Here is a 27,906-nt window from a genome sequence, read left to right on the forward strand (position 1 = left end):
AGATTCTTTAATTGGGATAAAAATCTCAGGGCTACCTCACAGGAATGGTCTGCAATAAAGAAAAATTAGGTCAGTGTCGAGTAATTTCTGCAAACTTTAGCAGAAAAGCCAAGAACATTCTGAGCATCATAAAAGCATTCTTTTGGGTCAGGGCTTTTTGTTGTTTTAGTTCTTTAATCTCTAACTTTTCCACATGTTACAGTTCAGAAATGCCCATATGCTTAACTAATGGTAATAAGGAAATACAATATCAAGAAAAGATATACAAACATGATCCTTTTCAATCATAGGTCTCTCTTTGGTAAGAAATAGACCACCATTTATTTACTTTCTCTCAGTGGAGGAGAAGGAGACTAAATGGTATTAACCTGGTAAGAAATCCCTGTGTATAAATGTTAGGATAGAGGGTAAAGAGTTTAAGCCACGCCCTTTATGAGAAGAGTAGGTAACAGAGGATTTCCTCTTACTGGTAGTTCTGGTAGAGCACAATAACCATCTATTACAGAGCTGGAACAGGGTATTTCCTGTAACTAGAAAGTCACCATATGAACATTTTAGTCAACCTGTAGAAATTCTGCTATCTAATGAAGAGTGTTTTTTAGATGCAAAACATGAATAATATGCTATTTTTAAAAAATGGTGAAGTATCTCCCTCCTTAGAATTCACCAATTTCTGATCCTGTTAAACTTTCATAGGATCCATGAAGAATTCAACAGGCTTACTCTAGGTATTTTCTCATTAAGTAAATTGGAAATAACCATTTGTAATTCCAGGAAANCCCACCCACCCACCCATCCAAAAGGAAGCCAGTCTGATCCTCCTCCATAAGATATTCGTTGTTACCTGGATTCACATTTAAAGAACCGCTAAATTCCATTGCAGTAGGAAAAATACTACAAATAAGCACCCAAAACTGACCTAAGAATTTCTACTCACTCCTCCTTATTCAGGATATTCTTTTTTAAAGAGAGAGAAATAAGCATTCCTTGTAATTTGACTACAAAAATCATTACCTGCCCAATTATTTCTAAGCCTATACTAGATACCAACTAATGATGGAATGCCCAGATCACCAGGAACTCAACATTATCATCTTTGCAAAGAAAGGTAATATATAAAATTCCCTCCCCCCAGGCAATGAACAGGGGAGGAAAAACACATTACCTTAAAAATGGCTATCTCTGTAGGTTTTTAAAAACCTTTAAAAATGGCTGTATCTGTAGGTTTTTAAAAACCAGCACCAAATGTTCATGTTTAATTATTCTGAGCAACATTTAGGAATTAACATTCCCTAACATTATGGACAAACAAAAGAGTGAACAATAAGGGAGTAACTTTCAAGCAACACTGCATGTTGCTAAGAACCATTAAGTCAAATAATCGGACTGGCTCATTTGTAAAGCTGCTATAGGTTTGCCCAGTTTGGAAATAGCACACCTCACTGTCAGCTGATATACCTACTCCCCAAATCATCCGTACAATCCATACAGCTTATTTTAAAACAAGGCAACATTAAATAAAACAACTTGAAAATACAGTTTTAAAAAGGTAACTCAATCCATTAGAATGGTTTTCTATGCTATTAAGGGGGGAAAAAAAAACAACCATCAAACCATTGCATAAAGTATCCAGAAAAACTGAAAGATTCACAAATAGTAGTAGTGTCAGTTCAAGTCTACATAACCCTTTATTACATTATATTGATAGCAATATTATGATCAACATTATACAAGTTTTCTTATTTCTTCCTCATACTGCAGCAATTTTACTCCCATTGTATAACAGATTTTAACTCTGCAAATTGTTTAAATCAACTTTTTGCACCTTGAATTTACAAACCACTAGATGTTAAGTTCCTGAAAACTATTTTACTTTTAAGCTTTACTTAAAGCTAAACCTAAAACTCACTTCTTAAAAAAAAAAACCAAAAAACACAAAACACTAAGGTGCTTTAAACAGAACTTTGTAGAAATATACTGATACCAGTGTTTGAAAGATAACCTACAGAGTGCTATAAAAGGGCAATTATCATACAAAAAACTTCTATGGCCAACTCTTGTTAGAAAATTTATTTTATAAATAAACTTCTTTCATGATCGAAGATGAAATCGAAAGATGGAGATTTAATTTTTCCCTAAAAATAAGTAATTGCTCAGGACATAGGATGAGTACACTGAAATCATATTGCTTCTTTGATAAAAGATAAAATATTTTAGCCAGGCATTCCGTTAACAAAAAAGACCATGCCACCGTTCCCTAGTCTTTTGATCTCTGGGTAGTAGTATTACCCAAGATAACCTCATCGAAGAAGTTGGTTGGCAAACCTACCAAATAGGAGTCTCAGGTCCCTTAATTTGGATAGTCATCTTAGTAAATATAAAACTTTAGCTACTTGAACAATGGAGCTTATAAAGTGCATTAAGTATAAGAAACAAACAGAAGTGCTAAACTCACTTAGTAGGACTTTAAGGGACTTGATGTCACCAATAGGGCAAAAAAACAACATTATAGTTTTCTGTTCATATTTTATTTGAAATCTAATCCAAATTGTCAAAGCTACAAAAGGGGGGAAGACATCTGTATTATTTTTGCTAAGTCACAATCCTAAAACAAAATACTACTACTGCCAGCAGATCCATTATACACATTTCTGATGAAATTCATTAGCACAATAAAAATCTCATCTTGAGAAACAGCCACAACGAAAGTAATTTATACAATATAAAACAATGACAGGTCTACAGATGCAGTTACTCATGAGTTTACACATGCATTCACAAACAAACAAAAAATCCAGGAATGCTCTTTCATTTGATTTTTTGTTGGTTTTTAAAAAAAAAACAAAAACAGACCATTCAGGCACAAAACAAAATTGCATTTCCAATAAGTGACAGCATCTTAAAAATTTATGTCAGTGTTTGTTTTTCTTTGACTTTTTATGAGACCTGTGCGGAGATCGGGACTGGGATCTGGATTTCTTCCCTGACTTTTTAGGGGATCTAGACCGTGATCGCCTAGACCTTTTAGGTGTCCTCGAACCAGATGGTGATCTGAGGAAACAAACAGAAACAATTTATCAAAGTACTCATATGATCAAAATGGACCATCCTTCATTTATCTAAAATGATCTTTAACAGAGCACAATGAAAGTCAGAAATAAAAAAGACTGTAAACTTCCCAAATTTATACTTTGCCTACTTTATACACACACACACACACACACACACACACACACGAACACACTTGCACCTTCTGTGCACAGCTTCAATGATTATCAGTGGTGTGCTTGCTTAAAAAAGACTGACTCCTGAGCCCTACCACTGTGCTATTTAACCAAAATCCCAAGAGGTAAGGACTGGGAATTTGCATTTTTAACAAGCTCCCCAGGTTATGATATTTCCCGAAGTCCGAACCTCTAAATCTACAAGATGAAGTTGAAAATGGCATCTAAGATCATTCACAAAATTTTTAAAACACGACAGTGCTGCAGCCTATCTTCTTGAAGGAAAAAGCACCAAGTACTGTATATCATTCAAGGGAATCATTTAAGACACCGTAATTCTTTAAGTGCAGTTCATGTAGATTACCAAAATAAATACACTTTATATATATCCAAGTGCTACTTAGAAAAGGAAAAACTTATCTTTTACAAAAATTTTACTAAATATGGTCACAAAAATAAATTTTTAGGATATAAAGCAGTTTCAGTTCTCAGGAAAATTCCACTATATAACACCAGATGAATAAAACATTTCTTAACCACTTTTCTGGAACTACAAGGAAAAAAAGTATATAACACACATTTAAATTCCCCACTGAAGAATGGTATTTATTTCCACAAATCTCTACCCAAGAACTTGCTAATAAGATGCAGGGGCAGGAGGGAGGGGGTAATGTATTTTCCTTTCAGCCTTGACAAAAATCAAAGAATATTCTATAGAAACTGAAGAACAGAATGAAAAGTAAAGCAGCTACTCCTAGTCCACAGAACACACTGGATATGTTTGGAATTCTTGGCTGGTCTTTACTTGTTGGAAGCCTTCTTGTGCTTTAGTCATGAGGAGACTGGGGTGGGGAGGTGGGAAGGAATAATCTAAAATGAAAGTATACTTCTCTGGTTTTCTAAAGCCCTTTAAAAAATGGCTGCCAGCCAAATTATTTTGAAAAGCTGGTGAAATGACAAGGAAACTGGCATTTGAAATATTACCAAAAAAAAATAACTTGCATTTACCTTTTGGCCTTTTTGCTAACATCTCTAGGAGAATCTTTGTGAGAAGACCTGGATCGTGAGCTCTCTTTATGAGATCTTTCTGAACGCTCTGATCGCTCCGATTTGGGTGAAGGGGATTTCACTCGTCTACCACTGCTACTGCGAGATGGGCTAGGGGATGTGCTGTGTCGCCTCTTCCTATGGAACAAAGCCCCCAAAATATTCCATAAGTGAGCAAAGGATCAGGTATTCATTTTCCTTCTACTGAATTAGCTATTAATTCCTATCAGTTTACACTAACTTTATTTTCACTAACCTCGTTAATGTTATTTTCCAACAACAATCAAAGCCCTTTATAAAGAACAAGAAAGTCTTAAAGATAGGTTGATCAAAACAAAAACTGAATTCAACTAAATTGGATTTTCTTTTGCTGTAAGAGATTGGGACAATGGATAAAATTTCATTAAGGTCTCTGGTTAGATAACAGTATTTTTTCAATGTTAATCCTCCAATTTTGAAACTTTTATTGTAGTTATATAAGAAAATGGGGCATCATGTTGGCAAGTTACTCTCAAATGGTTGGAAGGAGGGGAAAGGAAGGGGGGAAATTTTAAGCAAAAGTAGAAATATTTCAACATTTGGAGAATGTGGGTGAAGGATATCTGGGAATTCTTTATACTATCTTTGCAACTTTTCTATAAATCTGAAAGTATATCAAAAGAATAAATACAAGTGGTAAATGTAGCATTTAAAAAATTAGTATACCTGTGTTATTTGTAATTATCTGTAGAGTATCTAAGCCAGAATTTTATTTGCATTCACTTGGATATGAAGAAAATCTCAGTTAACTAAAGCAGTTTTCTCTATTAAATGAGAGATTTAGGAACTTTGAAAGTAAAATAAAAAGTAAAAGAGAAATGATTTTGACTAGAATGAAGACTTAAAGTGAGGAGTGAGTCCCTATGGCCTGTGTACACAGACTCCTTTTAGATAGGATTGGGAGATTCAAGTTCCCAAAGGCAGCAGCCTCAGCACAGACGAAAAGCTTACCAGAGACAACAAGGAGGATGTAGCAAGCCTGTTTAGTTATTTAAACCTTAGGTTTGATACCTAATATGGTAACTGAATTCTTGCATTTAACTAAGGCTAAGGTACCATTTGAAACCATGCAATGGGATGATGTCCCAATTAACTAAGCCACGTGCCAACTAACTGCTCCATTTCTCAGTTAATTCTGCCTCCTACAGGCAGGAGCCAAACATGTTCATCATGAAAAAATACTTTTCAAGTTTGCTGGCATCAGTGATAAAAACATTACAAAATGAAACATCATTCCAAAACTTTATTTATTTATTTTGGGGGGGGCACGTAGTAATGTCATTTATTTTTTATTTTCTTTATTATGTTCAGTTAGCCAACATAATAGTACATCACTAGTTTTTGATTTAGTGTTCAAAAAGCAGTATAGGCATTAAATGAGAAATGTATACCTTTCTTTCCTTGTTGGAGTACATTCATCTTTTTCCTTCTTGTCTTTGGATCGAGATTCCAATTTTTCCTTATCCTTTTTATCTCTTTCTCGTTCTCTTTCTAATTCTTTCTCTTTCTCCTGTTTTATTTTTTAAAGAAAGAATATTTAGTCATTAAAAAATATCAATCTGGGTTAATCTCATTTATACAATATTTTAATTACTTTTTAAATCACTACTGAAGGTATAATGCCGTTTTTTAAAAAATACCTACTCTTCCAGAAAAACTAGCTATGTCTTCTACTTATCCCAAGTGATAATAGTAATACCAGTTACTGAGTTCCTATCATAGACCAAACAATTACTAAACAACTTTCCATACACCTTTGCATGTAATACTTCAAAACATCCTTAGGAGTATTAGTATTATCCTCATTCAAGAGATGAAAAATGAGACTCAGGTTAAACCCATCTCCCAGTCACACTGGATGGTGAAGTCAGGACTTAAGTCCAAGCTCTACAGCCAGGGCTCTTAACTACTTCCTCTGTTCCTCTGCTAAAAACAAAACAAAACAAAACAAAAAAAACCCCGAAAAGCCAACAATACACTGGCCTATCTTAAACTACAATAAAATAATCAGTAGCGATCTATAGCAAGTTGATTTAATCTAAAGAGAGCGCTCTCCAAAGCATTACAGGCTGAAAAGGAAAAACAGTTATTCATAATAATCGTCCATCAGAAAATCTTATTAGTAACAAGTACCATTTTTATTGGAAATTTTACACCCTAATTTATAAAAGTACAAGCTGACTAATGACTATACAATTATATAAATCAGAAAGATGACATATCTGCTTATTCCCACTGCTACAATCGCCACTTCTCACTTGAAATTATTTGTTGATAATATAATTAGGGAGTGGCTACAGAAAATGAAACCACAAAGCCAACTTAGCTCTTCATTAACAGGAATTTAATTTCCCTATGATTTGTATGCATCAGGAAAGCTATCTGGTAGCTGATAAAAGCCTATACTAGATGTTGCAAACAGAAATGTTCTGTAAACAACCAGATAGTAGGTATTTTCTGCTCTGTGGGCCACACAGTCTCTGTCCCAGGATTCAACTCTGTCACAATAGTCCAAAAGCCACTATCGATAATACATTAAGTGAAGGCGCATGGCTATGTTCTAATAAGCTTACTTAAAATGAGGTGATGACCTGTGAGGTGATGAGTCTCCTGACCCTCGGTATATACCTTTAAGAAACATCCTCCTCTCTAGTTACAATCATGGAATGCAAAGAGATTAAAATGATATTACATGCATTACAACCATCAGGACCGGTGAGTATCTCAAGGTGTAGTCTTCCATGCAGATCAAATACCTGCGACCGACTCCAAAGGGACTCATGGAGTACAGATACAACTTTTTAAAAATCTTTTCTTTTTTTTTTTTGGAAATGTAACATATAGAGTACAGATTTAAAAAGGTTATGCGGACACCGTCTTCCTCTAGAGATCTGTAGGATATATTTTCCTGATCGATAATTTCATAGGAATCAAACTAGTTAAAATACTTAAAATATTTTAAACAATTTAATCCGATAAAAGAGTACTAGCAGCTATTTTCTCACAATCCTGCAAACTGGACTATCGACCTAGTTTCACGGAGAAAACCAGGCCTCAGTGACTTTCCTAGGAGCACACAGCAAAGGGAGGCATCAGGAACGCACAGGTCTGTACAGCGCCAAAGCTATTTGACTATACTGCTGCTCCCATCATCAGTTCTACGCCATTAATAGCTTTAGTGATTCTCACCTCTGTTCTGGCTTGCTCTTATTTCTCTCTCTCTATATATATAACCTCTTCTGTAATGATAGTCAAGATATAAGTAAAAATTAATAGCAGTCCCAATAAAATTCCTGGGTTCTTTCAACAATTAACATGTGTTCTAAAATTCTCTGTATATTGCTACATATTTTTTACACATAAAGAATACAAGGCTTAGAATTCACTGATGAGGTATTCTACCACTTGGTGTCCTTCTTCGGAAACAATGGAAAAGGAGTCCTAAATGAACTTCCCAAACTAACTTCATCTTTGTCTTTGTGCCACTTCTGAGGGTTGCTGGTGTTTTACAGTCACAAATGTAGAAGCTTCTTAAGGTCTTCCAGTTTTGAAAGCATGCTTTTAGCAGATTTTCTAGTCCACGGGTAGTATATTCAGAATAAAATAGTGTGCTGTTGCCCTAAGACCCTTTTCCAAGTTGAAATAACCGCAAAACATCAAATTTCAAATGTTCCTAATTGTCTACAAGTATTTAGCATTTACACATGAAAGGGTGTAATCTGAGACATACTTTTCCTTAAGTATCCCAATATACCAATAATCTAGGTAGTCAAACAAATAACTCTGGAAAATGTATATTGTTAAATATACTTATTCCTTACTCGTTGAAGAAGTTTATCTCTGTAGTGCTCTACTTGCTCCTGAAAGCTCTGGCCTGGTTTTTTAGGTCTTTTTCCAGATTCCAATTCATCCTGAAACTTCATAACTTTGAGCTGTGAAATAAGACATTTTAAAAATAAATCTTTTCATCACTATAATTTTTCAAGCAGTGCTTTGCTCCTTTAAAAAATTTTTTTCTTTGAAATAAGTGTGTAAAAAGGAAAAAAACAGAAACACAAAGTAGTAACTGACTAGGACTCAGTCAAAATAGAACATCAACATAAAGCTCCCTTATCTGAATGCCACTTGTTAGACGAGCCCAACCATGCGGAATTCAAGTGATCAGGAGTGGGCCCACATGCTCTCTGCACAGCCACATGAAATGACTAAAAAACCCATGAACTATATAGTTCATGCCCTTAAGAACCTACTTATTATCTCAACACAATAATAATGAATATGCCATCTGCGTCCCCAAATGTGAAAGGCAAGGTTGCTAAATGCAACCTACTTCCAACAAGATGGGACAGCAGGCAGAACACAAGATAAATAATTAATTTTTTTTTTAAAGCAGCATTCTTTAAAGTTCACATAGGACCAAACACAGAGCTGCAGAGTTTGAAGGTTTCACTCTATTTCCAGTAAGTGCAATCACTGAACATCAAAATACCAAGAAAAGGTTAAATCACAGTAGAAATATACTTAGGAGTATACTAATAAAAAAAAGATTAGAAAAACTTCCAATTCCATTTCTTGTAATTTATCCATAGGGCCACAAAACTATTTGTACAAAACTATTCAATTCAGCATTGTGTGTGTGCGTGCGTGTGTATATATTAATTACTTTATGTTAATACATATATTGAAACATTATATATTTATAGATGCATTTGTTACATATGTAAATATAATATAAATATATTTTGTTATATAAAGATAGATATACATCTTTACTGAACTAAGGGAGAACGAGTAAGGTGAAATGCATGAGGACCCAGAAGACGTTGGAGGCAGAGGGAGAAAGCACATATGGATCCCCCAGGTGCCAAACCTGTCCACCTCGTTTCACTCACAGAGGGGAAGAAAACACTCTTGCCTAATGGAATTATTGTATATGCAAACATCTTAACCTATTTTATTGAACTTTAATGTCCTTTAAATGGACTAAATGCTACTATAAATGTTTTATATGTATTTGGAAACAAGACTTCATTTGTTTTAGGTTTTTCCCCTCACTACAAATGAGGCTTTCCAGTAGAATGGAAACAAGTTATAACAACTTTCTTCCATGCAAAGTCTTATTTTCACTATTTTTGATTTATGTACCTTTCTTATACATTCCCTGATTTTTGCCCTTTTTCTACCTAATTCCACTTCTATAACCAGGGTCATTTATAATCAGAGATTTGAGGTTCTAACCTCTTTCAAAACTCTTTAAAAAAATCTTTGCATTTTGTTGTTTTAATGAGGACATTTTAAAACATAGACAAAAGGGTAAGAGAGAGGGGGAAAGGGGAAGAAATGTAAATGTCTCACTCTACCACTGTGTGAAGCCTCTATGACTAAAGTGACACTGTTCTACAGAATGCATTTGTGGCAAATCAGTTTAAGAGTTAAGCGCTCAAAGGTCAAACAGACCCAAGTGTTACTTTGGAGAAAGAAAGGCATTCCTAGAGAATCTTTTTAAAAATCATTATAAAATCCTTATAGTTCCTCCTCATGTGGCCTAACTCAGGTACAAGCACAAGTCCAGGGCACCAAGAAAACAGGTGACAAAGAATCCCAACTCAAATGAAAGCAGCCCATGTAACGGCTTGTTTGCCAGCTAGCTATCTCCCTGTTGCCCTGAGACAGTGGCAAGTAGCAACTTCCCACTCAACTATCCACTCTTTCTTCAGGGGTCAGGGCAAAAAAGGGATCTTTCTGCTCCAACAACATAGAAGACACACCCCATACCCCACCACCAACCGACCCATGTGTTCCACATCTCCAACCCTTGTTGGTAGAAGTGGGGATGCCCAAAGAATAGGAAAAGACAACTCCAGCATAGGCCAAGCTCTAAACACGGTATCTGAAAGACTAAGAAACTTCTTCCAGCCAACACCAGTAATACCCTATGCTGGCATGTTTTGTAAGTGCTTTGTGAAGAATGAAGAATGTCAGTATTTTATAACACAAATTCTTTGGTTTTTATTAATCCCATGCTAAAAAATGTTCAGCTATATAAGTAAACCAGTCAAAGACAGACAAATACCATATGATTTCACTCACATGTCGAACCTAAGAAACAAAACAAATGAACAAAGGGAGGGAGAGGGAGGGGTGAAAGAGAGACAAACAAAGAACAGACTCTTAACCATAGAGAACAAACTAACAGTTACCAGAGGGGAGGTGGAAGGGGGAGATGGGTGAAATAGGTGATGGGGATTAAGGAGGGCACTTGTGATGAGCACTGGGTGTTGTATGGAAGGGCTGAATCACTGTATTGTACACCTGAAACTAGCATTACACTGTGTGTTCTCTAACTGGAATTTAAATACAAACTTAAAAAGTGTTCAGCTATAGACATCTTTATGATGATATATTAGGGGAAGAGAGGAGTTTTCAAAAAGAAAAACTACAGTAATATTATAATAATTTATAGCAATATAACAACATATACTATGATAATGTAATAATGACTATATATATCCTTATTGAACTAAGGAAGGACATATAATGTGAAAAGCATGAGAACTTAGAGGATGCTGGAGGCAGAGGTAGAAAGTACGTGGATCCTGGATCAAATTTAGGGGCAGAAAGAGGACAGGAATAAATCTCATGAGCCCTGAGTTCTAGTTCAAATTTGCCACCAGTTGTGAACCTTTATTCCACATGACTAAATCTCAGAGTAAACAATGGAGAAGAATTAGATCAGTCTAAAATGAAGCCAAGATCTAGATTTTAAAATTAGGGACTTGGTTCACAATTTAAATCTCGAAAGGGTAGTAAGTTGTGAGAGGTAGGCACTACATGAACAGGAAAACAATCACTGAGTATCTAACAATGGAGAGGCCAGATTATCAAAGAAGAGCACAGAAGTATGGAAATGTATGTATGTAGATGCATCTCTCTCTCTCTCTCTCTCACACACACACACACACAGATAGTGTGGAAATAATGTTCACAAAAACCATCCAGGTTACCAAAAAGCTAAATTATATGTTTTTCTTCTCTAATTTAAGCCAATAAGGAAACAGAACATTTAAAAACTATTCAACAGTCGGTTTTGGCATTTAAAGGGGGAAACTTCATTATCAAGAAAATATATTTTTATTCAACTCCAGCAAGGCAAAGTTAGGTAAGCTTGGGAGGAGTTCTGAGAATTAAGGGGCATGTGCAGCTTGGAAAAAATCCACAGGTGGAGTACATTCACTGATACATTTTTGCCCCTAAGAAATTTATACAGAATGTATATAAATAAATACATCCCAGGAAAAAGGAATCAACATGTTAACTCTGAAAATCTCTCCTCTCACTTATAATAGACAGTATACTAATTCTGTGTAAGGTTAAAACAAAATATTTTCCCTGTTAACGTTCTGGCTTGGTGATATCCAAGAAAGAGTCGGGCAAAAACTTGGACCATCTCAACAGTGATTAGAGATCTGGAAACAAGGTAACTACTATGGCAGATACTATAAAGTAGTAAGAGAAATAGTACTGACACATAGTAGGCATGCAAAATACTGTTATTTAAATGAACAGATAAAGATTTAAAATACACTCTCATATATACTTTTGAGACTCTAGGCTGACTGCTACACCAAAATTTACTGGGAATGTTTAATCTTCTTGGGGCAAGGAATGAAGGTTCCCATTACAATACCCTCACTTCTATGATACGTCTAACTAGTTTTGGTAATAAAAAAGGCATTAAAAAAGGAGAGGGGATTGAGGGAGGGAAAATTTTGTTTGAGATAGCTTGGACTCATTATCGTAAGTTTTCCCCCTTCTTACTGTTATGTCCCACTTAATGTCTACTCTCCCCATCACAAAAGGATGCATACACTTAAAAATGAGCCCAGTATAATAAAATGTACACATAACTTGAATGTGCCAGAAAATCTCTCACTCTTCCTTGTTACATACTATGTGCGCTCAAATCTTATGGACTTCATAATGCCAAATGTAATCTATTCATTAGAAGAATTGGTATATTCAGAGGACATCCTCTGTGCCAGGCACTGGATTTACGATGATGAACAGAAAACAGACACAGCCCTTTCCCCTTGTATAAATCACAGCCTCGTAGGAAATACAGACATTAAACAAGCAAGCTAAGAAAACAAAAATAAAATAAAACACACACCACGATACATGTAAAATCACAAGAGAAATAAATAGGGAGAAGTAAGCAAACGCAGAAGTTTAAGAAAAGGAGAGCAGTAGAGAAGGGATGCGTGAACTAAGAGGCCTGTGGAAGTTAGCTGGCATGAAGGTTTCCAGGCACAGAGAACACAGCGTGCAAAGGAATGATGCCAAGAGGGAGCCTAGGTCAGTGGAAAAGTGAAAGAAGGCCAGTGAAGTATAGTTTCAACTTCATTGCAATACTAACCTCAATTTCACGAAGTTTAGCTCGTTTTTCCTCACTCATTTCAGAGTACTTAGAGAACTTGGACTCAGTCATTTCTTCTTTGATTGGATTAGAGTACAAATGATGTTCTTCTGATTTGGAACTTTGAGTATCTTCTTCATCTTCACTTTCTTCTTCTTGACTGGAAACAGGCAGAAAATATCATATGTCAAGGCAGAAAAAAATGCTATATTTTTCAGTCTGGCTTTATTTTTCACTGTCTTAGACTGTAAATAATGTTAACAAAACATAAGAGACCAATTCATCACTAAAACATTTCTAGAAAATATTTTATCAAATAATACAATTTTATAAAACTCTTGTTTCTTCCACATAAAAAGTTTGAGCTCAACATAATCACTTTAAAAAATTCTGTGTATGTTATCTGTGTGCCTTTCATTCTGCAACAAACTTTCCTTGCAGTGTTAAGTGAAATGAATAATCAGGCCAATGATTCCCCACATTTTCCAGTTCAGCGTGAGTTCGGGAAGCTTAACGTTAAAAAAACCAAACATATTTATCCTTTCTTCAGCAGAGGCTATACACTAGAAAATACATGAGTTTGTGTCACCCAGTTAACTAGGAAACAATGTAGCATGTAAAGACCTTATCTGATTAGCACATAACCTTGGAATAAAGCAATGTATAAATTTTAAATATTATCACACATGAGTACTCATGTCAGAATTGCTTCTAAAAATTATACTAGTTCTACGTCAAATAAAAAGAAAATGAAAAACTAAGTGACTGCCATGGGTAAGGATACAAAGATGAAAAAAATTTCCTTTCCCTCCAGAATACAGTGGAAACAGGCAAGCAAATATGGGCAAAGTTGGTCCTCACAGCTAGACTCGGACTGACAAAATGTACTTGAAACACAAATGAAGGGCCCCCCCCAAAAAAAAAAAGAAAAAGAAAGTTGTATGCTCTGGGACAGGGCTTTGGTGTGTACATATGCCAAATTTGGGCAAAACACGTCATCCACACACAAACTCAGAATGTTTATGTATATACAAACGAAATTCCTTTTATAAATGAAATTGTGACATTAACATTACTGGCATAGCCTAGAAAATATGCCATTTCCCTTTAATATTTGAACCTTATTTGTTGGGATTTGGGAACTAAATACATTCTACCATAAGCAGGAGTCCTTTCGGTATATATTTAAAACTATTCATAATAATGTAAAAGTAGTTATAATCAAATTCGTTCCAAATAAAAATTATTTGAGAGACTGGCACCAGAACTCACACACTGATGAGAAAAATGTAAGCAAGGGAGATAAAAATGAAGTGCTGGCAATTCAGAATCAGAAACATGGTACTAAGAGAAGACTATGCTCCTAGCTTTGTAATTTCTTACCCAAAGGTCCTTTCCTGAACATTACTAAAATGTTTTACAAACTTCACACTCTCAGAGCCCCACAAATCATTAGTACCACATAAAGGTACAACTCCCTATAATACTTGAAGAAGAAAATAGTAATATCAAACCATTTCTAAAGAAATTGATTCTTTTTGGAGATAAATCTTTTACTTAACACTTCTCATTAATTTGTCAGAAACTTCCTAAATGCAGTTTTTAGTTAATTTTTTTAACCACAAGAATTTCTTGTTTTATGGTGCATAAATTTTTTACAAGTGTTTCAGATGCTTTTAAATGGTTAAACTATATGCACATGTGAATACAGAGGTTTGCTGGGAGATTATTCCAGAAAGGGTCACTCAAAAAGGATGAGACACAATTAAACTGTGGTATCTATGCAATGGAAATTACTTAATCAATTCCAGCCTGTTATTTACAAATTTTCAATAATTCTTTTGCAAATTCAAATATTCCTTAATAAACATCTTTGAACACTTACCTGAATGCTTTCAACTACAGATAAATACAGAGCAGACAACTATATGGGTTGACACAGAATAATGCCCATGACACTTAAGTGAAAAGCAGGGTCAGAGAATAGTATGTGCAGTATTATATAATTTGTTTAAAATAGATACACGTTTTACGTATACAGAGAAGATCCAGACAGCAACACCAAACATTAATCACATTATTTACTTTTAAAGTGGGCTACACTTGATAATATAAAATACATATTCATTTTACAATTGCTATTTTAATTTTTCAGGGCCCGAGCAGTCTAACTGGTTTTGACTTTAGCTCTTAGTTACCAGTTCTAGGTTCAGATCTCATCATAGCTTCATCTCACTCTTTTAAAGAAATGGAAATTCAAGTCTATAAAACCATACGGAATTCATTATAAATTAAATTACTATTGGGAAGTTTTCTACAAAACAATAGTCAGGCTGTATTGTTTTTAATCACCTTTCTGCCATAAAAAATAATTACTAGTTTCAAAATGGCATTTTGGATTCAGCCACTAGAGAGCAGTAGTGAGGCATAAGAAAATTTCAAAGACCAAAAAGTTGTATATGAAAAAATATCTTTTCCTTGCTTTGTACTTTCATAAAGTTATTTTTATCTTATTGTGATTTATTTGGAGCTCTTAAGAAAAATAAGAAAATAAAAATGGTATTTCCAGTGATCCAGGTCTCAATCTATAAACATGATTATTCTGTCAACACTAAAATGTAGTCACATTCCAACATTAACACAAATTATCAAATTTATGCCAAAAAAAAGTTAATACTTTTAGAAACAAAACCACCTGAAGAAATATTTGAGTTCTGCAATGGCCTTTTCTACCCTTCCTTCCCTCTAAATTAAATAATTATCTCATGAATATGCAAAATTAAATAATTTTCTCCGTGATACAATAGTGACAGATATTAATAATGATGTATTATAGACATTAAAAAAAGGTTAAAGCACTATTTTAAAGCAAACTGGACTGTCTCAATTCCTGTACTCCTAAACAGCCCCAGAGAGGTATTTCCACCAGCAAACCACATCTATATTTTGTAAATACTCTGTCATAATCATTGCTGACTTGTTCTGACCATCCCAATGGAAAGACATCATTGCTGCCAAGTTTTCCTCAGCATATCAAACTATGTTCCCACAGATGCTGATCAATCGCATTTCTGAATCCATAAAAAAGCCCAAATTGTGCTGGGACACAAAAAGGACTTTTTCCTATGTTCACTCTTTCCTTTGAGAACCATTAACCAAAAAAAAATTTTTTTAAAGCAGACACCTCTGCTTTGTGTTCTTGAGGTCATCTGTTCTATTTAATAAAATCGACTTCCTCGCAATGATTTGAAAAGGTGTCAAGATCTACGTAAAAACTACCAATACAAACTTGCCAGGAGAAACTGGGAGAAGTGTTCCTATAGTCACATTCAGTGTTAATGCAAAAACAATCTTGGGGTGATTACCAAAGAGCAAAATACAAAATTATAATTTCTCTACATGTTAAAAGACAGCTTTCTTTTCTGCTACTTATTCTTAGTTCTTTTGAGATGTTTACATTTAAATAATAGAATGGCCATCAAGCAATGCTTAGCAATGTACAATTCAAATAAAAAGCAGCATAACTTTCCCATTCACATTTTAAAAATCGCTTTTTGTGGAGCTAAAACAATACCTGATGACAACGATTTGAAATAAATGCAGTTGACCATTCAGTAATTACCAACTGAGAACATACACACCCAGCACAGAAAAATCAACTCAGTAGCAAAGTGAAACCAGATCCATCAAGACCAGAAACCAAAAGCTCTTTATTCACTGGAAAAACAATGACAAACTAAAAATGATCCTCTCAACAAATTTTTTAAGAGTGAAGTTTTCCTCTTCACAATTATTTCAATCAAGCATACCTCTTAATGAAAAAGGGAGTGTATATGCAATAAGAAACTAAGTATGTTTGAAACTTAAGATTCTTACTTTTGATTTTCTTCTTCTTCTGATTCTTCATGCTGGTCAAATAACTCCCATTTAGAAGTTGTTACAGCTGAGTGGAAGGAAAAAAAGGATGTAATTCCACAAGGTAAATTAGCATTTTTGCAGTAACACAGAAGCCCAGCTTTAGAATCGAAAGTTCTTATTACAGAAGTTACCTACAATTATCTATTTTTTAAATAGCCATTTCTATGTGCTAAATTTCTTTCCTCAAACCTATGCTATAATTTTATTTAAATTCATGAGGTGACAAATAACATTATCATTCTTATTTCTGTGCTAGATGGTTAAAAGTTATTTCATTAGAACCTACAAATATTAACAATTACAGATTATACACACTAAGGACACATGTCCAGGTAAGTGCGAAAGCCCGTCTAAACTGCATCTAATAATTAGTTAAGCATTATGGGAAGATCAAAGCCTGGTTTCTCTGAAAGTGACCTCTAAATAGATTCCCAAATAGGTGTACCTTCCCATCTACATTTTCTACTGAAAATGCCTTAACCTGAAAGGTTTTAGTGATTTCTCTGATTACTCTCAAAGCATCCAAACTGAAAGATCTAAGAAAATTATAACAGCAACTATAATGAAAACTTAGCCACTAGATGTAAAATACAGTTAATTCTGGGTCTTAAGGTTGAAACATCATGAAAAACAAAAACACATAAACTAATGATAAGTACTCAATTTTTTAAAGCTTAATATTCACTGTACTTTTACTCACCCTGTGCTTCCAATTCAGATTCATCTACAGCTTCCCACTTTGATGGGGCAACTTTAAATATGGGCTCATTCTTCTTTGAGTCCTCAGTTGCATCCACTATTGAGGAAAGATAAGCCATTAACCCTGACTACTAGGGGATGACTTAAGTAGTTCATGGGTATTCACTATATTATTAAAAAGTAAAATAAAATAAGGCCACACATGGACTAATAATGCTAGTGTCAAAAATTATGACTAATCCAATTCTCTGTGCCTGAGGTCCAATTTTTAAACACACATGTCAATGTAGAATATACAAGTTATTATGATTTCAAGCACATGGAAAAGTTGCGGCAGTAAAAAAAATCTTTATTATCTCTACGTAATTACTGTTTAAACTACACAATTCTTGTACTATTCAATCTTTTCATGTAATTCAAATGTACTAAAGACTGTGTACACTTCCTATTTCCAAAAATGATTTTAGGCATCTAGGAAAACTGAACCCATAAACTATAAATAAAAAGAGAACTGACGAAATGAGGAATCTGGGATTATGAATAAAATTGAGCACAAGATCTTGCCTACAGTTTTCCTGACAATCAAGACAAAAAGAGAAACTTACTAATACTATACGAGGCTGACTATCCCAACAGAGAAATGTGACCAGAAAGAAAACCTTTTTCTTGGCAGAGTCAAATACTGGGTATTTGAATTTTGAAAAGTCAGAAATACACGACAGAAAAAAATTAAAGACTGACACCTTAAACTTTTTCCATATTGGCATGTGTGGAAATTAAAGAGTTTTGGAATCCAACTCATTATTAGATCATCAGTTTGAAATCTGAACTTACAAGGCACTCCATCAAGATCATCATCAAGACTCTTTATAGGGACCCCATCAAGATCATCAATGGGAGTGGCATCAATAGGAATCCCATCCACATCTTCTAGAGGTGCACCATCAAGCTCTTCCTCAATGGGGGCACCATCGAGGTCATCTGGTACATCCTATGGAAACATACATGCTGTTGTAACATTTTCCTTTGCTTACTAGTCATATTGCTACAAGATTAATTTGCAATCCAGTTACAAACCAACCAGCTGGATACCCACATTCCCAGGTAAAATGTGAGGACATAACTAGGATATAATCTATCCTCCTCCTGTCTGACAAAGAAGCAGTCATTCTTTCATTATTTATGAAATATCTACCAAGTGTTTACTGAAGCCAGGTACCATGTAAGGCACTGAGCATACAATGATGAGAAAAAATTAGTTTGTTCCCTTGGTCCCTCCTGTAATAGGGCTTACGAGAATTTTTTTCGGTGGGGAACGCAGACAATTATATAATCGCAATATAGGAAGAACTGTAACTATGTTGACTGCTACAACAAAGAGGTACATCATACTATTCAAGTATGATAAGTAGGTTTCACCTAAAGAGGTCTAGAAGGCTCAATGCAGTTGCTTAAACTGACATCTGAAGGATCTCAGGTAAACAGGAGATGTTTCAGAGACAAGGAGAAATGAATATTTACAAAGGTCTATGGTAGAAAGAAATGTGTATTTCAGAAACTGAAATGAGGACCATGTGCTTGGAACAGGAGGGCCAATTAGGAGGATCTTGTAGGAGTGAAAGTGAAACTATAATTGGATTAGGATTAGTAGAAATGAATATAAAGGATTCACGAAACACTGATGAGGTGAAAAGCAACAGAATCGCAATGAACAGAATCTGTTACCATTGTGGTGCATCTCTTCATGTACTTATTTACTTGTACAGCTACTTTAATAAAATTAAATCATGCTGTATATATTGCTCTATTACTTACTCTTTTCTAATACATTAAGTATCTTTCCATGTCATCAAATAAAACACCAGTCATAAGAAATCAAAAAATACATGGAGACAAATGAAAATGGGGAAAAAAAAAAAACAACAAAAGGGTCCAAAATTTTTGGGGCTTAGCAAAAGCAGTTCTAAGAGCGACATTTCCATCAATACAGGCCTACCTCAAGAAACAAGAAAAATCTCAAACTATCAAACCTTACATGTAAAGGAACTAGAAAAAGAACAAAGCCCAAAGCCAGTAGAAGGAATAATAAAGATGAGCAGAAATAAACAAAATAGAAACTAAAAAAACCAAAAAATAAAACAATAAAAAAAAAATCAAGATAAACAAAATTGATAAACCTTTCGCTAGACTCATCTGGAAAAAAAGAGGATTCAAATAAAATCAGAAATGAAGGAGAAGAAACAACAACCAACACCACAGAAATACAAAGGATTATAAGAGGACACTATGAAAAATCATATGCCAACAAACTTGACAACACAGAAATGGGGAACTTCCTAGAAACATACAATCTTCCAAAACTGGAATCAGCAATCAAAAACCTCCAAACAAAGTCCAGGACCAGATGGCTCTTCAGGTGAACTATCAAACATTTATTTGTGTTTTTTTTTGGGGGGGGGGGACAGGCAGAGGGAGAGGGAGAGAGATAATCCTAAGCAGGTTCCACACTGGGGAGGCTCCACGTGCCTGCTCCACGATGCAGGGTTCAATCTCACAACTCTGAGATCATGATCTGAACAGAAATCAAGAGTCAGACGCTTAACTGACTGAGCCGCCAGGTGCCCCTCTATCAAACATTTAAAAAAGAGTTATTACCTATTCATTCATCTCAAACTATTCCAAAAAAAACAGAAAAGGAAGAAAAACTTTCAAATTCGTTCTACAAGACCAACATTATTCTGATACCAAAATCAAAGACACTAAAAAAGAAGAGCACTACAGCCAATATCCTTGATAAACACAGGTGTAAAATCCTCAATAAAATATTAGCAAACCAAATTCACCAATACATTAAAACAATCTTTCACCACAATCAAGTGGGATTTATTCCTATGACGCCAGGGTGGTTCAATATTAGTCAATGGGATACATCACATTAAAAAGAGAATGGACAAAAACCATATGATTATCTCAGTAGGGGCAGAAAATGCATCTGACAAATACAATATTCATTCATAATAAAAACTCTCAACAAAGTGGGTTTAGAAGGAACATGCCTTAATAAAGGCCATATGTGAAAACCCACAGCTAACATCATACTCAATGGTGAAAAACTGAAGGCTTTTCCTCTAAAATCAGGAATAAGACAAGGATATCCACTCTCAACACTTTTATTCAACGTAGCACTGGAAGTTCTAGCCACAGCAATGAGGTAAGAAAAAAAATAAAAGGCATCCAAATTGGTAGGGAGAAATAAAACTGTCATTATTTGCAGATGACACCATTCTACACATAAAAAGCCCTAAAGACTCCACTAGAAAAATTAGAACAAATGAATGCAGCAAAGTTGCAGGATACAAAATTAATATACAGAAATCTGTTGCATTTCTATACACTAATAATGAAGTAATCAAAAGAGAAATTAAGAAAACAATCCCATTTACAATGGCATCAAAGAGAACAAAAGACCTCGGATTAAATTTAACCAAGGAGGTGAAAGACATATTCTGAAATCTATAAAACACTGATGAAAAAAACTGAAGATGACAAAAACCAATTAAAAGATATTCCATGCTCATGGACTGAAAGAATATTGTTAAAATGTCCATACTACCCAAAGCAATCTACAGATTCAATGCAATCTCCATCAAAATACCAATAGCATTTTTCACAGAACTAGAATAATCCTAAAATTTGTATGGAACCACAAAAGATCTCAAATAGCCAAAGCAAGGAAAGAACAAGGTGGAGGTACCACAATCTCAGATTTCAAGATATACAAAGCTATAGTCATCAAAACAAGATGGTACTGGGGTGCCTGGGTGGCTCAGTCAGTTAAGTGTCTGACTCTTGGTTTTGGTTCAGGTTCCGATCTGGGGGTGGTGGGACTGAGCCTGGCATCAGGCCCCACACTCAGCAGGGAGTCTGCTTGTCCAAGACTCTCCTTCTGCTCCTTCCCCTGCTTGTGCTCTCTGCTAAAATAAATAAATAAAATCTTAAAAAAAAAAAAACCCAAGATGGTACTCACACAAAAATAGACACATAGATCAAAAGAACGGGATAAATACCCAGAAATAAACCCACACCTATATGGTCAATTAATTTATGACAAAAGAGGCAAGAACATATAAAGAGGAAAAGACAAGTCTCTTCAATAAATAATGCTGAGAAAACTGAACAGCTACATGCAACAAAACAAAACTGAACCATTTTTTTACACCACAAAGTCAACTCAAATGGATTAAAGACCTAAATGTAATAAGATCTGAAACCATAAAACTGCATTAAAACATAGGTGGTAATCACTTGGGCACCGGCCTTAGCAACAATTTATGGATATGTCTCCCCAGGCAAGGGAAACAAAAGTGAAAATCAACTACTGGGACTATATTAAAATAAAAAGCTTTTGCACAGAAAAGGAAACCACCAACAAAACAAAGAGGTAAGCTACCAAAGGGAGATGATGTTTGCAATAAGGGGTTAATATCCAAAACACATAAAGAACTTACACAACTCGACAACAAAATAAAACAAATAATCCAATAAACAAATGGGCAAAGAACCTGACAAACATTTTTTCAAAAGACGACACAGAGATTGCCGAGACACATGAAAGGAGGCTCAAAATCACCAATCATCAGGAAAATGCAAATCAAAACCACAAGGAGCTGTATCACCTCACACCAGTCAGAATGGCTAGGATCAAAAGATAAGAAATAACAAGTTTTGGCGAGGATGTGGAGAAAAGGGAACCATCGTGTACTGTTTGTTGGTAAGAATGTAAACTGGTGCAACTACTGTGGAAAACAGTACGGAGATTCCTCAAGAAATTAAAAACAGAAATATTGTATGACCCAGTAATTCCACTGGTAGATATTTACTCAAAGAAAACAAAAACACTAATTTGAAAAAATACACACACCCCTATTTTTATTTCAGCATTATTTACAATAGTCAAGATATGAAGATAACCCAAGTGTCTACTGACAGATGAACTGGTACGATGTGATGTATACACACACACAAATGTTAGTCATCAAAAAGAATGGATTCTTGCCACTTATGACAAAAGAGATGGACCTTGAGGGTATTAAGCTAAGTGAAATATATCAGAGAAAGAAAATACAATCTCATTTATATATGGAATCTAAAAACCAAAACAAACAGACCAAAAAGTAAAAACAACAACAAAAAAAACTCAGACTCTTAAACACAGAGAACTGGTGGTTGCCAGAAGGGAGCAAAATAGGTGAGGGGGATTAAGATGCACAAACATCCAATTATAAAGTAAATAAGTCACAGAGATTAGAAATACCGCATAAGGAACAAAGTCAATAATACTGTCATAACATTGTCTGGTAACTACACTTTATCATGGAGACCATCAAGTAATGTACAGAATTGCTGAATCACTATGCTATACACCTGAAACAAATATAACAATGTATGTCAACTATACTTCAATAATTAAAAAAAAAAAATGCAGGGATTGGGGGAAACGCAGTCACCCAGTTTTCACATAAGGCCACAAAACAGAATTCCTATTATACATCATTTCATCTCCTGGGCTCCCAACAATTCCAGCAACAAAAACCCACAAGTTAGTGGTCAATAGTAGGTATTTTTCAAAGAAATGTTACTCACATTCGTAACATACCACACCCCCACAGCATCCCCAGAAATAAATTCTAAAATAATCACACAAAGACACTGAGTGCCTACCTCTGTTTCCTTTTCTTCAATAATATTTACAAGTCCTAAGAAAATATTTTGTAGTTTGATCAAAAATGGTTCTGGATAAATTGCCCAATCCTCCCATGCTCTGAAGCAGGTCATTACCCGTTGCTAAATAAATAGGAAAAAGACAACAAATGATTATTTAGGGCAATACATTTCAAACTTCATCTCATGAGAATGGCCACCACAATTTGCTGAATTTTCCTTTACACCAACATCCTTGATAGAAAATAACTACCAACATATTTTTAAAAATTCAATGTCACCTAACTAAAAGGGAATGAAATAAAAAATAAATATAATGAAAAAGAAACAGTATCTTTACGTTTAGCTCTTGACTACCTAAAATCAATGTCCCATACCACTAGTAGTACACACAGGCCACATTCTGGGAATAAGAGTTAGAAATTTATGAAAATTGGTATTAAGGTAGTTTTGACCCAAATTCCTTTATGATCCAATGAAGTACTTTCCTGATTCTGGCTAATACTACTTCTCCTTCCCATTACTAAACTTTTCTATAGGGTCTGATTTATGGTCAAAATTAAGATCAAAAAATTTTTAACTGGAGTTGTTTAAATTCCCAGGCTAAAAATTCCCTTAATAGAAGTCTTCCTCCCATGAAAATAGTACCTAGTTATTCCATTACATGCAAGGTATTTTATTTGGCTTTTCTTAACATTGGTCCACAGCTAAGAGGTTATAAAAAAGTAACTGAATATAAACATGAATAATAAAATTATGTTCCTACTCTAGCCAAATTATATATACCATTACAAAACAAGTGATGTTCTGAATGTTTTTTTGTGAAAAGACTAATATTTAGAACATTTAAATAAAACACTTCAAACTAAAACAAACACCCAACAAAGTAACACTACATAATATATTTCAAACTCACAGGCATTTTTGAAACTCAAGATAAAATGCCAGTAAATTTTAAAGCAATAATTTCTGAAAGATGCATGTTATGTCTTATACTTGCCCTATGTACTTTTCTAGCCCTCCAATGTGCTTGCCAGCCCCTACCCTCTGTTTCACACTAGGGAAAAAATAAAACAATAAACATACCTTAAAGTTTTCAGACTGTAAATGGCCTTGAATTGTACGATAGGTAGCATTGAGGTCTGAAAATATCTGACATAACTTTGTTTCAAAACTGAAATTCAAACAATACATATTAACAATAGAATTTATTTAAAAACCCCTACCTACTTCAGCATGCTAGCCAATGAAAACCCCACCTGAACTTAAAAAAAACCAAACCTTATAAATAAATTAATCAAGTAATTCTTTAAAAATCAAGAACTAGGTATCTAAACTCTTAAAACTATAACTAAACTCCTTATTCTGAGTTATTCTCCTGCAAAGAATTAGTTCCCTTGATTAACAAGAAATTTTACATTTAGGATACTTTATGCTACTTAAACTGATCTCTTTGTTTTATAACGGGAAAAGTGACTTGGACAAGGTAAAAAAAACAAAAAACAAAAAACAAAACCCTAATAACAGAGCTAAGATTAGGACCCACATCTCCAAATTTCATTTCAGAGTCAGCTCCTAGAGAAAAGTTTCCCTGATTCATAAACACCAAAAATGAACTCTGTGGAAGAATTATATATTAATTACAAGAGAGCAACATAACTTCCTATTGCCTAGGAAAATAACCACAGTGAACTACAACCAATACAATGATGATCAAAAGAGAACACAGATTCTATAAACAGTAAATGTTCTGTCTTTGGTCTCTTCCTTTATGCTTGCCACTATTTCTATTGTTTCAGTTTATTTACTACATAAGTGGCTAAATACGCAATAAAAATAAAGTTATTTTTTTAACTCTTAATTTGTTCTAGTATAATTTATCAAAAAGCTGATAAGAAAACTCTAAACATTTAGCTTAAAGTGGTTTAATGAATGCAAACCAATTTTTTAGAAAATTCTACAAACTACGAAGAAATACAAATTAATTATTACTGAGACTATTAATTAACAAAACAATCCTCTTTTCTGAATTCCTTACCCTTAATGTTTTATTTCAGGGATATCAGCTTATACCATTATACTTACAATTTTCTATAATATGAAGCATTGGCAACTTTGGCTGAAGAGTTATACAAAACATCAGAAACCAAATATAATCTGGCAATCTAGAATACCAAAAGATAACATAAAAGAGATTAAAGATAAAAACCAGCAGCAAATAATGTATCTAGAAAAAATTTCATATTGAAATTTTTTGCAATCAGTGGCATACAGCTAATGTTTGGCTACAACAATAACAGCTAATTAGAAGAGTTATAAGAAATTCAACATTACCAAAGCCACTACTTTGGCAGGGAGAAAATATGTAACTCATTTACATTTCAAACTGTTGATAATCTATGTATTGATTAACCTAACAAGTTTCCCCAGCAGGAGGAAAATAAGACTGCATGGGAAAGATCTCTTCAGTCAAGTTCTTCATGCAAAAACAAAACAAACAAAAAAACACCAATTTCAATAAAAAAGAAGTCAACTATAATTCCTCTTTTACTTAATTAAATGTTCCATAAAGAGAAATCATTCCCATACCTTTTTGGGGAGGGGTGTCTTTAAGATGGACAGTGACTCAGTAATGCAATCCACTATTTCTTCAGCAGCTTCAGCATTATTAAGACAGAAAACCATTGCATCTCCAATATCATTTTTCCTTGGAGTTAACCCCCTCAGGATTTCTTCTAACTTGTCCCTCTGTCTGAATACAAATGTTTTTAACTTGTAAATATTTATACATACAAATTTCAAATGCTATTATAGTTTCTGCTCACAAACTGATTTCTTTAAAACCAACTCGGACAAAATTCTGAAAACTAAATTGTGTTAAATCTGATTTAAATCCCCCAAATATATTACATTTCTTTGAAGAGCTTACATGGGAGAAGAATATTTTCTCGTGAATAAAGGATCTCAGTGACTTTTAGCTTACAAATAAAGTAAATTTTAAATTATGGGCATTTTTTTTAAGAGTATTTGAGTGTCCCAGTACCATCATCCCATTACAGTGAGGGAATTAAAAAAAAAAAAAAAGCCTTCATGTTTTTCACTCTCTTTTGAAGGAAGTCAGTTACTTTAGCACTTCTGCGTCAGACAAACAGGCTTAAAGCAGGTGGTGGCAAACTTTGTGAGAATCAGAGAGTAAATATTTTAGGCTTTGCAAGTCATACCATCTACCGTCTCTCTCATAGTTACTTGACTCCACTGCTATTAACACCAAAGCAGCCACAGACAACATATGGGGGGAGGGAACATGATTGTGTCCCAATAAAATTTTGTTTACAAACACAGGAGGCAGCCAGATTTAGCCTGTAGGCTGAGTCTGCAGACCTGGGCAAAAGTAATGATGAAAATACATTTGCAGAAGCAAATATGCTTCAAATATATATAGGTCTCCATTAGCAAATGCTCTCACAAACAATGCATCAATGCAACTAGTATTAAGATTTAGACTACTCAGTGGAGTATATAATCCTATGTGCCTAATTTTTCCCATTGAGGTATACAGAGCTTCCTCTTAATAGTTATATTTGTTTCTGCTTCTTAAACCAGACTAACTTCACTGTACTCATACTGACTGAGCACTAAAAAATGTTTTCACGGTGGCCACACATTGCAACTCTTGCGGAAAGACTGCATAATCAACCATGTGACTTCACAAAGCTCTACAGAAATTTTTTCCTCTTTAATGTTGCATTCAGAGAGGCTAGAATTCTAAGGGTCCCAAGGTAATTTCTGTAAGAGTCACAAGTATTCCACTGTTAGAGAATCACTGCTTAAGAGATTATCACTATTTTTAACCAGTAGGAAGAGAGAGGTCAATAGGACACATAATTATACTTGCGGAGATGTTTAAAATTACAAAATACATGAGAAATGTATTTTAAACATTCACAAGTAAAAGAAAAAACATTTTATTTTAGGGTTAACATCTTAGTAATATCATTAATTAAAGCGATTATTAAAGCAACTTTTCTGAACATGTAACAGGAAAAGAAAAAAATTCTTACTCTTCCTTAAGTGCTCCCTTTTTACTAGGCTCCTCTACAAAAGCTTCTGTTTCTTGCTCTTCTGACATCCCATGCAGGTATGGATTTAACGGTGGTGGCCTCCAAAAAGATCCATTTTTGAACATACGAAAATCTTCTGTCCGCCACTTAGTCGGAGAATCTCCCTAATAAATGTCCAGAATGTTATTAGGTGAAATACTTCAAAGTCAAAATTAACAAAGTAATTGATTCCACTTGCCTGCAGAATAGAATAAAGCTTCCACCTATAGTAAACATGGGCCGGTGTCTGGTTTTCAAATAAGAACCTAAAACAAACCAAACAAAAAAATAAATATATTCTTTAACAAAGAAGTGTCTTCACGTAAATATAAACAAATGAGAAATACTATTTGCCTATTTCATTTGAAATAAAACCAAAAGCAAAGATCCCTGAAGAAAAATCCCCACCCACTGCCTTCTGCCATCTATCCCCTTCCTCACCCTAGCCCTCACACTGCCTTTATGACTGACATTAGTACTCAGAAGGTATGCACCTTACTGAGTCTTACAATCAATTTTATTGAATGCTTATATGTCAGATATATCTGGCAATGGATTTTTCCAAGATAGAAATTTCAAAAGCAGTGGTTTTTAAATGACTTAGAAGTGTTAACTGAATGTCTTAGATACTGTTATCTGTTCAGAAGATAAGCAATATTCTATGAAGCTCTATTGTTCTACTATGAAGGACTCTTTCATCGAAAAACATGAAGAGTAGTATTTTCCTCCTAGAGACTGCTAA

At 34.4% G+C, this 27,906-nt stretch overlaps 1 protein-coding gene across 4 annotated transcripts in view; it reads right to left on the bottom strand.

Moving 5' to 3' along the window:
* Nucleotides 1–1,665: 1,665 nt before the first annotated feature.
* U2SURP (U2 snRNP associated SURP domain containing) overlaps nt 1,666–27,906 on the bottom strand; it is a 52,007-nt gene continuing 25,766 nt past the window's right edge. For 3 of the 4 annotated variants that reach the window (XM_002916866.4, XM_011221864.3, XM_019797128.2), the window contains 14 exons: nt 27,364–27,430; nt 27,126–27,289; nt 25,654–25,816; nt 25,150–25,229; nt 24,151–24,238; nt 23,065–23,187; nt 18,178–18,334; nt 17,345–17,440; nt 16,603–16,669; nt 12,727–12,886; nt 8,132–8,242; nt 5,702–5,820; nt 4,233–4,409; nt 1,666–3,051 (listed from right to left, as the gene is read on the bottom strand). In XM_002916866.4, coding sequence (XP_002916912.1) covers nt 2,913–3,051; nt 4,233–4,409; nt 5,702–5,820; nt 8,132–8,242; nt 12,727–12,886; nt 16,603–16,669; nt 17,345–17,440; nt 18,178–18,334; nt 23,065–23,187; nt 24,151–24,238; nt 25,150–25,229; nt 25,654–25,816; nt 27,126–27,289; nt 27,364–27,430 — 1,711 coding nt within the window. In that variant the 3' untranslated portion in view covers nt 1,666–2,912. The remainder of the gene's footprint in view (nt 3,052–4,232; nt 4,410–5,701; nt 5,821–8,131; nt 8,243–12,726; nt 12,887–16,602; nt 16,670–17,344; nt 17,441–18,177; nt 18,335–23,064; nt 23,188–24,150; nt 24,239–25,149; nt 25,230–25,653; nt 25,817–27,125; nt 27,290–27,363; nt 27,431–27,906) is intronic. The other variant, XM_034661870.1, reaches the window with a different exon arrangement.

Source organism: Ailuropoda melanoleuca, chromosome 6 (genome assembly GCF_002007445.2).
Source record: "Ailuropoda melanoleuca isolate Jingjing chromosome 6, ASM200744v2, whole genome shotgun sequence".
Lineage (NCBI taxonomy): Eukaryota > Metazoa > Chordata > Mammalia > Carnivora > Ursidae > Ailuropoda > Ailuropoda melanoleuca.